At 45.6% G+C, this 16,468-nt stretch overlaps 1 protein-coding gene across 4 annotated transcripts in view; it reads right to left on the bottom strand.

Annotated features, from left to right (window-relative positions):
• Window positions 1-10,263: 10,263 nt before the first annotated feature.
• Window positions 10,264-16,468, bottom strand: part of ANKRD45 (ankyrin repeat domain 45) — a 502,291-nt gene continuing 496,086 nt past the window's right edge. For all 4 annotated transcript variants that reach the window (XM_078642319.1, XM_078642293.1, XM_078642311.1 and 1 more), the window contains one exon: window positions 10,264-10,589. In XM_078642319.1, the coding sequence (XP_078498445.1) occupies window positions 10,558-10,589 (32 nt within the window). In that variant the 3' untranslated portion in view covers window positions 10,264-10,557. The remainder of the gene's footprint in view (window positions 10,590-16,468) is intronic.

A 16,468-nucleotide genomic window follows, 5' to 3' on the forward strand; every position in this document is an offset into this window, starting at 1 on the left:
AGCACTCTTTCAGCGGTGGGGAGAGCCTTGGTAAGATCTGTTCGCCTCCGTAGAGAACGTGCAATGTCAGCAGTTTTGCGAGCTGGAGTTTCCAAGGTGGCTCTCACTCTGCTACGCTTTTAGTCACGAGTGGACCTCCGGCCCCCTGTACACCTTTCCACCCATACCACTCCTACCCAGAGTGGTCAAGAAGATCAGGAGTGACAGGGCATAAGTTATTCTTGTGGCTCCGGACTGGGCACAGATAGTCTGGTATCCCAAGCTTCTGGCAATGAGCATCGATCCTCCAATCAAGCTGCCCCTTCGGTAAGTTCTCCTGTCGCAGCAGCAGGGAAGGGTTCTCCACCCAAACCTGTCCACTGTCCGCCACCTTACGTGGAGATTGAACGGCGCCAGCTGACAACTTTTGATCTTCCTCCAGAAGTCTGTGAGCTTATTCTGGCAGCCAGGTGTCCGTCCGCGAAGGCGGTGTATGCCTGCTGATGGTCCAAGTTTTGTAAATATTGTACAGACCGGTCTATTGACCGTCTATCTGAAACTGTAATTGATATCCTACTGTTCATACTTTCCTTGGCCCAGCAGGGCTCTGCTCTGGGCACCTTGAAGGCTATCTTTCTCTTTTCTTTGGCTGCCTGATCAGCCTTCTCTTTTCAAATCCCCTCTGGTGCAGAGATTCTTGAAGGGGTTAACCCACCCATTTTCCCCTTCACCCATTATTATGTCACAGTGGGGCCTTAATTTGGTTCTTTCTGATGTGTGCACATTTGAGCCGCTGCACAACTGCCCACTACAGTTGCTCACCATCAAAACAGCCTCCTGAGTGGCAAAAACCTTTACCAGGAGGATGAGCGAACTGCAGGCACTGTCATCACAGCCTCCTTACCAGACGGTCTTTTTCAGATAAAGTGGTACTCCTCACAAGGGCATCCTTTCTACCTAAGGTGGTAACACCCTTTCACATGGGGCAGTTGGTTACTCTACCCACCTTCTATGCACCTCCGCACCCTTCCAAGGAAGAGGAGTGCCTTCATCGCCTGGACCCAAAAAGAGCGTTATCGTTCTGTCTCGATCGAACCAGAGTGCGAGGTGGATGACCAACTCTTTATACGGTAAGTGGGTGCAAAGAAAGGGTGTGCTTTCCAAAGAAGGACTATATCCTGCTGGGTTATCCTCTGTATCAAAATCTGTTGCGCCTTAGCGAAGAAAGATCCTCCTTAAGGGCTTAGAGCCAATTACACCAGGGCAAAAGTGGCCACCACTGCTCTCCAGCATGGTGTTCCTGTTTCTGATATCTGCCAAGCAGCCACGTGAGCATCACTGCACACGATTGCCAGACTCTACTTCCTGGATTCCTAGGTTCGCAGAGAAGGCCTGTTTTGTCACTGTGTCTTTCAGGACTTCCAGGTCTAAACCTTTCCACAGTCCCTCGTCTGAGAATCGTATTGCTTGGGTATCTGTTCAAAGGTAAGGAATCTGCGGATGGATTTCTGTATCAGATGGACAAGTTGCTTACCTTCGGTCCGCCTTATCTGGTAGAGACATGATCTAGCTGCAGATTCCTTACCAACCCACCCATCCTCCCCGCACTGCAGATTGGTTCTAGTATCCAGGGCTATTTCCTTTCAGTACCCTAGTTGCCTTTTTTTTTAACACACTACGGTCAGTCACTGCTTGGTTCCGTGCTTCTGGTGTGGAAAGTTGTATAGATGATGTGGACATCACGAAGATGATGAAAACAACTCCTACAACGTCATGCAGAGTCGACCGATGCCACCTATCGGCGCGCAGGTGTACTGCTATAAAAAATCTTCTGGATCCAGCCTGGCGCATGGAAGTTCAAAGGTAAGGAATCTGCAGCTAGATCATTTCTCTACCAGATAAGGTGTTACTGAAGGTAAGTAACTTGTCCACCAGGGCCAAAGCTGCTACTACTGCGTTAGCATAGAGAGTCCCTGTCCTACACATTTGCCAGGTGGCTAAGTGGGCATCCCTCCATGCATTCTTAAAGCACTTTTGCCTGGACAGTCAGGTTCGCTGAGAGGTGCATTTTGCCTGCTTGGTCCTGCAAGACTCTGGTTTGAGTCTATTCACAGACCCACCTCCAAATAGGTACTGCTTTGGTATCTACTCAAAAAGTGAGGCATCTGCAGCTAGAAGTCTCTGTCAGAATAAAAAGTGACTTACCTTCAGTAACACTCGTTCTGGTAGAGACTATCTAGCCACATATTCCCCAACGACACTCCCTTCTTCCCCATTCTGTGATTGGACTCTATTAATAAGGTCCCAAGCCTAGACAGCTGCACACTGTGAGAGTGGTTCTATGGATAAGTGAGTGGTTGTGTAAGTACTTGTATAGGCCCATGAATGGGTATTTGAGTGGTTGTGTGGGTGGGCATAAGAGTGATTGTATGGGGGTGTCAGTGGGTGTGTGAGTGGTTCTATGGATGATGGCATCAGTGTTGTCATTGACCATGTCATGAGTGGTGTAATATGTGTGATCATAAGCAGTGCATTACAGGGCGTATGTTATAGTTAGATCAGGTAACTTTAATTGCTGGTTTTTACTGGCTTTGTACGAGTAAAATCTAATCCTAACTATAACGTCCCTGAAACATTTTTTTTCTTTCAGGGAATACATATACATATAATACAGTTACCTTTAGGCTTACATTTTGCTTGGTAATGGCATGCGTTGTAAAGACAGGTTGTGGTAAAAAAACAATGCATGGTTAAGACGCATGCATTTTTAAGCTTTCGTTGTAATTGCATGCATGGTTAAGACCGTCTTGTAATTGCTGTTTCCACTAAACTTGTAACCAGGGTCCTAGGTAAAGAAATATGTTTGTGCCCCTCCCACAGCAATAAGCTACATGTGCTCCTGATGGCTGTAGTATGGCACAACCAGCTGGTGATACTGTGGGCAATTGCTTTACATTACCTTGCCTTAAAACCAGCCCTGGTATTGTCACACACCAAAAAATGTCAACTTAAGTTTCAAAATGTGCATTGTTTTTAACATACATGATGTAGTAATACTGTTAGTTGCGATGAAACAGCTTTGCAGGTGGTCTATAGGCATGCATGGAATAACTGTTTACTGAAATATAGTAAAAACCATGAACCAGATTTATCAAGGATAAAGCAACTCAACACAGTAAGACAACTTGCTGCACTGCGTGAAAGGAAGAGGCCATGAATGCGCCATGTTTTACCACTATATGGCGCATTCCTGATCCGGCGCAAAATCTGCTGCCTAGTGCCAACTAAGACACTCTTGCACCATGGTGCAAAGGTGCCTGCTTTTCAGGCAGGGTTGTTTTTGTGCAAGAATGGCCACCTTCCTGCACAAAAACAGTACACTTAGAAAGAGGAAACCATGGGGAGAAATAAAGATATTTCTTCTTGTTGTGCCTCCCCATGGAAGGTGTAGCATTTTGACCCACTCCCAGGTTTACCAGTGTTGGTAAATCTGGCAACGTGCCAACATTTACGGGTGGATGCCTGGGAACACCCTCGCTCCACCCATGAAACGCCTTCCCAGTGCAGAGTAAAGCAGCAGTGCCTTGCATTGCCTTGTGTTACTCCAGATTTACGAAGCAATGCAGGCAATGCAAGGTGGCCTTGCGTTGCTTGGTAAATCTGACTTGGGATTGCGTTGATCTTGTGACACCCGGCATAACGCTAGGGCAATGCAATCCCTTCATAAATCTGGCGCCATATGTACGGTCAGGCAAGGAGTCACCTTGGGAAAATTATCCCTAACCTTGCACCCTGAGCTAGAACCAATAACTGAGTCTCGGGGACAAGCTCTGAGAGTGCTTTGATACATCTCACGCAGTACTGAACAGCCTTTTTGCTTCTTATAATGTAAAAAGAAAAAAGTAGTTCTGGGATAGTAAGTTACATATTGGGGAACTTGCTCTGTTTGAACAGGAGTATCAAATATGGTTTTGATCAAAGGGTTTCTTTCCGTTAACGATCGTCTTTGACTTACCAAGAGTAAACGTAGTGTACGACTTGGCAAAGGAGGACCCGATTTATAATTGATTGGTAATATCAAACGCTTGGATTTGTACAGGAAGTGCTAAATCCTGTTAGTGAATACTCTTCTTTTAATGACTTTATTTAAACTTTTACTCCCCAGGTGTTAGAAAGGGCAGTTTAGTGGCATAAATGTATATGTGCAGCTCATAGCATATAGGCCATTGTAAAGTAAAGATTGATTACATCAATCATGAGAATTCACCAGAAAAGGCCAATGTACCTCCCTAATAAGAGGTTGCCCCTCTATAACCCCTCCCAATTCAGCCAAGCATGTCCTCCTCATTCTATAGGGTTTGAGCTCTGCACCAGCTGCGGAGGGCGGAGTACCCCTTTGTCTCTTTTAACATAAGTATGGAAGGGAGTCCATATTTTATCATATCGGGTCATGGTATCTCTAGCACAGCTGTGAGCCATTCCATTGAGTGAATTTTCCAAACTTTAGTCCACCACATATCCAGTGATGGTGATGCAGGATTCTGCAATTTTTGCACCACTACCAGACAGGCTACCAAGTGCAAAAAGTATAACAGTTTAGTCCCAGGTGCAGAGAAGGGACACACCTCAACCATCCCCAGTAAGGTTAATATAGGTTGCACTGGCAGAGCTACATATGTAAGGTATTAAATTAGCACCAATTACCTGGACCCAGAACTGTTTTGTGTGTCTGCAGTCCCACCGTATATGTGTTCCTCTTGACCCATAATCTCTTCAGCAGGCATCAGAACAATTAGCTCTCCCTTTCATGCATATGGATATCATATACCAACGTAACATAATTTTGAAAGCATTGGCCCTATGCTGAAGACACATAGATGATTTGCTGATTTTTCCAAATCAAGATTCAGCCAGAATCCGTAAATTCTAAATCTAGGTCTTCGTCACATTTCATTGTTTATAAAAGTTGTATTGTGGGGATAGTTCTGTCTAATGTTTTGTGCAGCCAGGACCAGAGATGCAAGCAGACCCGAACTTCGGTGGAGGGGAGGGGCTAACACTCCCAGTCAGGCCTGGCTCGAGCACTGGTGGCGGCTGTAAGGATAGTCTTTTTGGCACGCTCCTCCCCTATAACCTCCTTCTCCACCATGAATTCCCTCACTACCCCTCACCAACACAGCACCTCATCTCTACATAGCCTCTCTCTGACGTACATATAATTTTTAGGTCTCGCGACCCATCGATGCACGCATGCGCATCGAGCGGAGCGAGAATTCAAGTAGCGAAAATCCTCATGAAACCACCAGCTTTTTGCTGGCGGTTTTCATCAAGTTCACGTGAACCACGTGATCAAACACGAACGCGCATCAGCCTCCCTCCCTCCTATCGGCCATACTTTCAGCTCCAGCACCTCCCCTCTCTCCTCCCCTCTCTCCCCGCACGCAGCCTTCCTTGGATTTCTCCTCCCCCTCCCCAGCCAGCTTCCCCCAGGCCGTGTTCCCTCCCCTGCTACCCCATCTTCACTCATCCCTCGCACCCCCTCCTCCTTCAGGCCCCCACCATTTGCTTTTGCTTAAGGGAATCGCTTGTATCCCATCAATCACCCTCCCACACCAGCAGCTCTTCCCGCTCCGCCCCCTGCTGCATCAAAGGCTTTTTTTTTTTGCTACCGCCTCCGTCAGGCTTCATTCGCATAAAACATATGTCCGGGAGGTTTTGCGTGTGTTTACCATTGAATCCCAGCACTACACTCGCCAGGCACTGTCCTCGTATAATCAAACAACATTCGCACTGATACCCTGTCCTAAAACAGAAACAAAAGACTTCTGAAGCTACGATTCTGTGCCCCAGGGAAGCTGCAAAATCTGTAATGGGTGTCAATTGTGCATTGTTTCTACACGCAAGCTGGAAAACCTCGTGTAGGGCTTTCAGCTCGTCCGTGGTAATTGTGTAATATCGGCTCTTCGTCTGGAGACTGCTGGTATCGCGTCAATGCTGGGCTCACGTCAAAGGCGCTCAGAGCTCATTATGCTTGCAGAAGCGAATGGGTTAATTTTCTGAATATCGGCATTACGTCTATTTTCTCTTATGTGCACTCAATGCCGAAGTGCTTAAGTGTCCGAAAGGTTATAAGCAGCACATTCCTAAATACATATGAAAATATTTAAATAGCATCACCTGTACGATAATTTATTAATTTTATTTTAAAAGTTTTTATATAGCGCTAGCTTGACCCGTAGGTACCAGAGCGCTTTACATACACACAATAAAAAAACGGAAGTCCTTTTTTTCCCGTCTATTGTACCTGCACCCATTGTGTACTGAAACTTCTATCCCAAAATCTCTCCTACTCTGAAGGGGGTAAACCATGAGGTCAGAGCACACATTGTCATTTTTTTTTTTTTTCTATCGTGCCTTCCTAGCTTCTATTTATGTCATCCCCCACTCTTTGTTGTTCCCCCTTAACGTTGTTGCCTTTAGTTGTTTTGTAGTTACCTGTAAAAATAAACAAGCATTGCCATTGCCAATAGGTCTCGCTTGTGGGACCTTATAAGTATTTAGTTTTGCAGCACAATGTCCTTGTTGCAACAAGGATATTGTGCTGCAAAACTAAATACTTATAAGGTCCCACAAGCGAGACCTATTGGCAATGCCAATGCTTGTTTATAGTGCTACTCATAGTTCACTCACATTCAGTTCTGTGATCTGCATAGTACACGTTTTGTGCAGCAAGCACATTAACCCTCCACGCTACTTTACGATGAGCCAATGAGAGTAGGGTAAGAGGAGTGACTGCAGGGTGAGTAATGTGACATACGATTTTGGGTATGGGTGAAAGTGCAGAGTGGATGGAATGAAGGCATGGTGAGTGGTGTGCTTGTTTGATTGAGATTGCAGAGTGAGCAGTCAGTGAGAGTGACAGGTGAGTAAAGTGCCACATGTGTGCATGGTGAGTAGTGTGCTCGTGTTGGCGCAGGGTGAAAAATATGAGAACATGGTGAGTGGTGTGGGTGCAGTGTGATCACTGCGAGTGCAGGGTGAGCTGTGTGCTTATGCGACGGGTAAGTGGAGGGAGAAGGTCGTGAGTTCATGGTGGGGTGCATGACTGCAGTGTGGACGCTGTGAGTGCAGGGTGAGCGTGAAAGGGAAGGGTGAGCAGTGAGAATGAGTTGTCTGAATGCAGGATGTATTCCCAGACACCTAGAGTAACTCAACATTGTATTGACAGCTGCCGTAGGGATTCAGATATAAGCTTAGCTATTGCTATTATGGCATCAATCAGGGATGGAGGAAATAAATAATGTGCTGATTCTGCAACAAAATGTAAGTCTTCTGATTAGGGTTGCCAGATGATTGGATTTCTAGAAGCACCACTGGTATTTTGATGTTGCAGCCAGTGCAAAAATAAGCAAAGTCACCTAAACCCGTTATTTTTTTTTAGCACTTCTCTCTGCATACTTCAAACAGCAATTATAAATCGAAAGCACTTTTAAACGTGTTAAAGGGCTGCATTAATGATCCATAACTAATAATAATTAAAGGAAACAAAGAAAGAAAATATCATGTTACAAATGAATGTATACCATTTTATTTACAACCCTATTTAGTGTCAAGGCCAGGCCTTTACAGGCTGTTTAAACAACAAAATTCTTTTGGAAAGGTGGCATCTCTACTCCTGAGAGGCCTTTTCACCAAATGCAGTCTCCCACTGTGGCACTAAATCTATAATAAAAAAATGTAAGGAATATGCTGAGTGGGGACCCAGGGGGTACTGGAACCAGTGAAAAAAATAAAAAAAGCCTCTTTAACAAGTTCACAAAAGGTGGGGAAATGGTCTTTTAAAGACCCGTGAAAAACTCTGGTGTGGCTGTGATAAGACTCCAGACTGTCCAGCTGATGTGACAGCAGCTCAAGCTGCAGCAGCCCGGGCTGAGAGACACGACCGGGGATGTGGAGACTAAAGGCTTTTTAGCACTATGGGCGTTGCACGCCTGACCAGGACATCATTCTACTGGTGCCCCCCCTTCTGAAAGCATATCCTCAGCTATGGTGGTGTCCCTCGCCGTTTGTGCACGCACTTTGGGCTGCCTGGCCAAAAGCAGGAGTTCTGTCACGCTGCGCAATATAAATTCTTGCGACTCACTAAAATGACATTATCACATTGGTCTTAAGGACGCCCCCTATGTATAGTTGACCCCCTCCCAAAATAGGTATCTCTTGGCAGTCAGTCAAGTGGGAAGTCTGGGTTTCCTAATGCTGGGTTCAGGGGGAAGGGGTAAATCATAATCCCCTTCATCTGGACTACATTTGTCGTGGGTCACTTTAGGGCAGTTGGATGACGACAGGCTTTCACGGGAAGACACAGCAGTTGGTGGAGAAGAAGCATACCATGTTCCTGTTCTATGAGGCACCAGGGTTTATCAGCATCCAGGAAGCACCATACCAGTGCCGGTGATATCTGTGCAGCCAAGATATAACATTCGATATCTGGGACTTCCATGCCCCCTCCTCGGGTCTCCTCATCAGAAGAGACCTGGCTAACCATGGTGGCTTGTTATCCCCTTAAAGGCCCACATCTTCTGAGTTAGGGGGTTAAGGACCTCTGAGGGGATTCAACAGGGAGGGAATGGAAAAGGTAAAGCAGTCTAGGCATAAAGTTATCAGTACACAGTTTATCCTAACCACACACAACAAAATGCAATCTACCCCACTACTCTTTAAGGTATCCAGGAGAGGAGGCGCATTGCTCTGACGAACGTCAGTCAGAATGGGGGAAAAACCACCTACCACATACTCCTAGGTGCAGTCAAAACCCTACTGCCCGACCCTTCCCCACTCCCATTGCCGTAGATTTCTGATGGCTAATCGCTCGAGTTTGGTCAACAGTGCAGGAAGGAGAGAGTTTCCTTTTGAAGGAGAATTCCTGGTTAAAATGTTTCCGTCAGGGGATTAGTATGACAGAGGTAATTCTGCCTTCAGAATTTTTAAACCCCGACTGAAAGCTTGTTGCCTAAACTGCGCTCTGCAGAGCTCCCTCAACAGTAGTACCATTTCACAGATCCGTAAAGAACAGTAAACACAGACGGCCTGATTCACAAAGGTAACTTAGATTTTTGAGTAATTTACACTTTTGCATAAGGTTACTACTTTTTGACGATTCATAAAATAAAGTGTAAACTTACTTCAAAAGTGTAACTCTACCAAATTTAAGGGCATGGGAATAGTGATAAAGTACACCCATGAATTTACTCTTTTGATTAACTTTACACTTATTCTTTTGAGTAAGAGTAAATTACATGTGTAAACTATTCAAAAGTGTAAGTTTCCTTTGTGGATGGCTCCCGGGACACCACCGATTAAATTTCGGCAGGCTTGACTTGCTCAAATTTATCAGGGCAAAACTACGAGGGTTCGATATTCATCACACAACTCTGAGGGGGGTCATTATCATAGCGGGCGGATCGCCAATGCCCGCCTACCATTCCCCCCGCCATATTACGATGGCGGGGGGGGGGGGGGGACCCCGGCAGACGGAAAGACCGTCCACCGGTTTTCCACCGATCAGCAGAAAAAGGGCTCAGATATGGTGGCGGTGTCTGCAAGACACCGCCATCCATATCATGATGTGCCTTGGGGCAGGGCTTTCCATGGCGGAGACACCACCCTGGAAAGCCATGCGGAGAACACTTTCGGGGGCTCGTTGCAGGCCCCCAGGATGTCGGGGGGGGGGGGGGGGGGGGGTGCACCTGAGGGTACCTCTGGTACCCGCCTGCATTTGCATGCACAACATGGCAGCCACTGCGCGGTGGATGCCACGTTGTGCATGCAAATGCACAAGATGCCTTTTTTACATTGTTTCGGGTGCTGCTGAAAGCACAGCCCGCCGCAATGTAAAAAATGTGGGATGCGCTCGCCAGTGTGGTGGGCACATCCTAACCTGAATCACGGGACCGATGCACATATGGGGGGCGGTCCCTTTTTCCGTACGGTCCACCCGCCATGTGATAGACCCCGTAATTCCGATCCCTGTGCAAACAGGGTTTCCTGAATGATCGGAATCTAACCCTGCACTTGTAATTAGGGCCGTAGAGGGTCGTTTTGAGAAGGGTGGGCAGAAAAGCCTCCAAGCGCAGCCTCGGCAGACATGCCGGAGACCTCCTATTTTGACTTCCCTACACTTTAGCAGGCGGTTTGATGAGTGCTTCTGCCGACAGCATTAGCACCTTTGGCAAAGATGAACACATTTGTCTCTTTCTCAATATAGAAGTAAGTTCACGGCAAATAAACACAAATAATATATTGTTTATTGAGTGTTCATTACATTCTACATTATTCACTGCAATCCTCATCCAGGCAAAACAATTCTGGCTTGTGTTCTAGATCAACAGGTACCAGGCTCTAGGACCATCTATATGTTTAATTTTCCAGTTGTATATTTTGTTGTTGTTTTCCATTTCAGATCGTTGTTTGAACTTTCCAGCATTAGCCTGAACAACATTTGTTCAGCACAATAAAAAGGAACATGGGGAAAAACAAAAGAAAAAATGCAGTTGGAGGTTGACCTGGATACCTCGGGTTTCAGTGTTTACTCTTTTTCCCCGTTCCTGGACCTGAAAGAGGAAATCAAAGTGTAAGAATCCAATATGGAAAGACATGGAAAGAACTGAGGGCATCTTTTCAGGTTAGAAATTGACTCACTATCCCTGGTCTATGCTGGTCTATGCTTGAAAGTACCTGATATACGAGGATGGCTTATTTGGAAAAGCCTCCTTGTACTTGACGAGCAAGCCCAACTACCGCAGTTCTGATGCTGAAATGTGACTATTATTTTCAGTTCATAAATCCAAATTCTGTACAATCAGCATTGATCAGTGGCATAATAATCGTTTTCAAAAATTTGTTTTAGATGGGATCACCTTGCAAAATGTTGTGGGTGCCTTCCAGTATATATCACTTTGGTTGGCTGAGCTATGCAAAGGCCTTGGTGTGAGTAAAGGGTCCCATGAGGTTTGAGGCTTGCCTGCTATGCAGGAGATGCAAGGGCCTACTTTATGCCCCTGCAGTGATTACTAGTGATCTTTGGTGGTAAGCTCAAGTTACTCCTATTACCCTTAAAAGTTCTGCAGACCAAGGCCCAGATATATGCAAGGATTGCATTGCCTGTACGTCACACAGGGTGACACAAGGGCAATGGCATACTTAAGTCAAGTTAAGCGCAGCTTGGTAAATTTGGAGTAACGCTAAGTAGGAAAGTACAGGTTGTACTATTCTAATGCCATAACTACCTACCTTAACTATATGGAGAAAATATATTTTAAGTGTGTAGATCTGTATATTCAAAATTGGGTACTATACTTAACTCAAGGAGATAATTGAAATTCTATTGTGTTGGCTGCTGCATGACTGAAGCAGACCTGGGGCCCTATTACATACAGGGCACACTTTTCCTTTTTGCGCCACGGTGCACCTTCAAACAGGTGTGAAGTTTGCAAACAGGGAAAGTGTGCCTTATTATGTTAAACACCCTGCCCTCAGGGCAGCCGCAAACAGGTGCTGCCCTGGGGCAGAGCATTCAAGTGAAGTCCGGAACGGCTGCTTCAACTATGCTATGCAACCCACTTGCACTTCCAATAGGGGTAGAGAGTGAGCAACTGAACCCCCTACAAGGGGATATCTGGGGAGTCCATGGGATCCCTTTCCCTCACCTCCAAAGGGCTGCCATCAGGGGGTGCACTGATAATGTGTTACCCTTTTGTGACGCACTTTCAGTGCACCTCGTGAAAGCTTCTTTGCCTTTGCACCTTCGTCTATAATACGGTGGCGGCACAGAGGTAAAGAGGTTCCCTCATTTTCATAAGGCTACGTCCCCATGCAAATGAGGGAACACACTCTTTAGATAGCGCTGTTACTACATGTGCGTCAGCGCTATCTGTATTACAGAAGGAGCTGCACAAACATCTGCGGCCCCTTCTGCAATACCAAAGCGCCCTGGGGGCGCACATGCCTGTTGCGTCCCTGGGACACTTTCTACAATAAGGCCCCTAGAATAGTGAAAGAGTTTGGAGCACTTGGTAGGTATCAACCATGGCTTGGACAGGGCTCTCCCTCCTCTTTTCTCCCACCACAATTAGTGCCCACAGGTGGGGATGAATGCAATTGAAGTCAGTAGGTGCTCTGTAGGTGGGAATTGAGTACAGGTGGTCAGGACTCAAGACATCAGAATTGGTGAGGTTGCTTCCCTCACCGGCCTCAGTTGAGAGATTGTCAAACTGCAGCTCTGCAAGACTGGTGGAAAAGGCAACAGGAGACCTAGTGGCAGGTATGTGAGGCAGTGTGCATCTTTATGCCACAAGAGGTTAACTGTACCTTTAGGTTTGGAGCAGGCAGTCTTACAAACAATTGCACTCTTTGGAGCGGTTGGAGGCATGGCCTCTTGCTTATGTCAGTGGAGAGCAATTGTGGGTCCTCTTTATGAGAACTGTTGGTGGACTTCTTAAGAAAAGAAAAACGATTAACCTTCATGCTATTACTATAGCCTGTAACAAAGGAAAGGGCCTTCAATAACCACTGTAGTCAGTGGCTGAAGGGCTATGATGCCATTAGAACATTCCACTCACTGAGTGTAGAGTGTTTTAAGATAAACAGGGAGAGACAGAAGGATAAGTATTCGAATCCTGGAGAAGAAAGTGTATAACAGCAATTAATAATACTGAGCACTTCATTCTAATCAGTGTCACTCTCCACAATCCAGTGTTCTAGTATAGTATTGTGATACCAGTTGTTAAAGGCCCTAAACTTGAGTTATAATGAGAAAGAACGTATTTAACAACTGTTAAAGCCCATGGCAGAAGGACTATAATGCTAGTAGAATATAGGGTAAAGTTTTCAAAAATAAAAATGAAGAAACAAAGAAAAATTAGAATGTTGAAACAGAAGATCTATACTGGCCATTATTGGCCTGGCCCCATGCCATTCTCAATACAATTCTTAAAATTCCAGTGTTATACTGTAAATAATGAGGAAAAACACAACTCACCTCTTGTGTGATATCAAGGAAAATGCAACATAATTGACAGTAGGAATGACTGAATGAATTGCATTTGTATAGCGCATAAGCTGCTCGTAGGGTGTCCCGGCGCTCCATAGGAAAGAAAGTGACACTGTCTTAAACTTCTTGAAATACAAACTTCTGATGGATACTTTTACCTGCAGATTCCTCACCTGTAGAGTAACCACAGGCATCAGACTGGATCTGGAAAACTTCAGTCACAATGCTGCTGTTAGAGAGTGCTGGACTCAGTCGGCGCCTGACGTGACATCAGGGGATGTCTCTGAGGCCATAAAGCACCCACCTTTGCACATTAAATTCCGTTTCTTTTTAGGTCTCGCCTACGCAGCGCGCATGCGCTGCATAGGAAAGAGACCTTTAGTCATCGGCACAGCTTTGCTGGCAAAAACGTGCACTCGTTGCATTGCTTCTAATGGCAATGCGTGCACGTCTGGCGATTCCCTTGCGGGAGCAAGCGGCGCCATATGGTAGTAGTTATCACGCTCGCTCCCGCAAGGGAAACACTGCCTGCTCTCGGCCGCACAACCCCCCACCCACCTCCTACTTGCTCGTGTTATTTTTTGTGCAGAGTATGTGAGCTTCTGCAAGGAAAAGCCGTGATGAACAAATGTTACCAGCCCCACGAAGCCCATGTCCCATACCTCCTGCAACTCTTTATCGACTACAACCTGTACGGTATGAATCTACTCAACCTGGCAGCAGTGAAGTTCCAGAAGACGCGGCGAAAAGTTAGTGATGCATTCTGTGGTTACTCGTGGGGCGTTTGGAAAATGTCTGAATTAAAGTCGCATTTTGTAGGTAAAAAACTTATGGCTAAATTTTAAAACGGATTTTCCATGGGGAAGGAGACGTGAACTTCGATCATCTATGTTAAAATGTCTGTTATCTGACCCCAGAATAATTATTAGCAAGAAGCTCAGAACACATGTGAGCACACTGTTGAGAACATCATGCACATGGCGCTGTTCAGTTTCAGATCAAATCGCTCAGACATGGGAAGCACGGCCCAAAAAAACGATTCATAAAAATGGGGAGGGAAATGTACCTTCCAGTAGTCCGCATAAGAATCTGCCGCCCCAGAGGCGTAGTTCTAGGTAAGTAACACAAACGTGCTGTAAAGTTAAGATGCATCCTATAGAGGTGGACGGACATTAAATTCCGTTGCGCTTTAACCTGGCGTTTGAAGTGGGTTGGGCTTGAAGCTTGGCATCTGGTGCACTAGCCGCACTATGGACACTCTAAGTGCTGTGCACAGATTCATTTTCATGAGGTCTGTAGAGTAAAAGGGTGTTTATTTCCTCTTTGTGTGTGGCCTGAACCGTAGGTTTGTATATGCAGTAGATATTTCTTTATGGTCTGCCAGAACATGGTGGTATTATTCTCACGGCAATGTGAGACGTCACTGAATAATGGTTAACCCTGTTCTTTGGCAGAATTCACAAACTTTTCTTTCACGTATCATCCTGCCCTGGTCATTAATACCCAATCAGGCATTTTAGTTGGAGGTATTGTGTTCTTTCTGTGTAACTTTCTGCGTAGACGTGGGTAAAAATAGATTATGATTACTGACAGTCATTCGGTATTGATCGAGTAAAATAGAGGATTTGCGAAGAAATCTTTTTACCTTCAAAAACCTGATACATTAGCCACATTTTTTAGGCATTGGTGGTATATTTTCTTACTTGTTAAATTTGAGAGAGCTGTTTGTTTTGTTCTGTGGTAAAAACGGATCTCTATACAAAGGAAAAGAAACAACTAGCATGGTTGCACTGCAAGGCCGGTAATTGTGGGAGTGCAGCAAAATCCAAACCTCCGTTACCACTACATGAGAGCGAATAAAGTAGGAAACATTTGCACAAGTTTTTTTCTGATCGGGATGAGGTCATAGGAGAAATGTCATCCTTGTCAGAACCCTGTTATGGTTACCCTCAGTTGCTACCAGAGCCAACTGCGAAATAACTAAATAACGTTTAGAAGGGTTTTATTTTTCATTTTCCACTTAGGTGGGATTTCTCTATATTATCTTCTTCCTCCGTTATCAGAAGGCCACATAATTGTCAGTTTGTGCTATTACTTGAAACATTAATGATTCACCCTCTTTCTGCTGAATGTCAATGTACAAAAAGTATAATTAAGTACACCTACTCTTTCAGAAATGACGGTTTGTTCTTGTGCCTCTGCTTGGGTAAACTTAATTGTTGTTTTGTAAGCCACCTTTCACCCCACGGATAATATTTCCCCACTGCTGTCATTCGTTTCAGTTTACCAACAAAAACAAGCATTGACATTGCCAATAGGTCTCACTTTCGGGACCTTATAAGTATTTAGTTATGCAGCACAATATCCTTGGTGCAACAACATCACCTGTTGCATGGCTAAACACTAATAAGATACAAGGTTTAGACATGCAACAGCTGATGTTGTTGCACCAAGGATATTGTGCTGCAAAACTAAATACTTATAATGTCCCAAAAGCGAGACCTATTGGCTATGCCAATGCTTGTTTAACATGCTTTTGACATTGATCTGTAGCTTTTAACCATAAGGAAATTCCTTACACCAACTTAACAAACAGCAGATCCACATCACCTCTCAACAGACCTCCACTCAGTGTGTTTGTGGTGTCTGGGGTTTGACCAAGATTCAAAGACCTGCTCCTTGTGCCTCAGCATGAACCCCAAGGCCATCAAGGAGCAGGATGGCAAGCCCTGCATGCCCAGGGCAAAGGATGACCACTGACATCAAAAGTGTTCTTGACATCGTTCCCTTTCTCCATCTTCCTCGTTCACCAAACAGAGAAAACACCAAACACAGGCAAAGAAGCTCTCCAGAGGAATGTCTCCCAGGCACTCTCCGATTCCACAGGAGCTTCATCCATGGAACCAGAATTAGTCAAGATACCACTTGGGGGTCCTCAGCGCAGCCCTTCTCCTTCATCGAGGCTGGCTCCAGATAGACCTCCACAGTGTTCCGAGCTCTCAGTGCTGGTTCCCCTGCCTAAGCCTCTGATGCCGCAATTACCCAAATTCCCAATTCCAGCGGCGTATCTCACGGAGCCTCGTCAGCTCCACCACAGCTTCTGCTGTTCTTGTCTTTCCAACCAACACCGGTCGGCACCGTACCTTCAGTGTCGATGCTTCCCTGCTTTGATCTGTCGCTCCACTTCTCAGCGCCACCCCCACTTCCAGATACAGCATCGCCGGTGCTGCAGACCCATGTTGATCCTTGGTTCCATTCCTACAGGGAGGCACAAAGCTTGTTGGAAGAGGAGGCTTACAGGACACACCTCCACACAATCTTTGACACAGGCTCAGACCCTGTGGAGTTTCTGTCCTACGTCGACCTAGACAACAAGCCCCTCCAATAATTTCAAGGCCTGTCATCAGCAAGTGGCCTGGATACCTTGCTGGAACTGGCCAT

The sequence above is a fragment of the Lissotriton helveticus genome, chromosome 1_1 (genome assembly GCF_964261635.1).
Source record: "Lissotriton helveticus chromosome 1_1, aLisHel1.1, whole genome shotgun sequence".
Taxonomy (NCBI): Eukaryota; Metazoa; Chordata; class Amphibia; order Caudata; family Salamandridae; genus Lissotriton; species Lissotriton helveticus.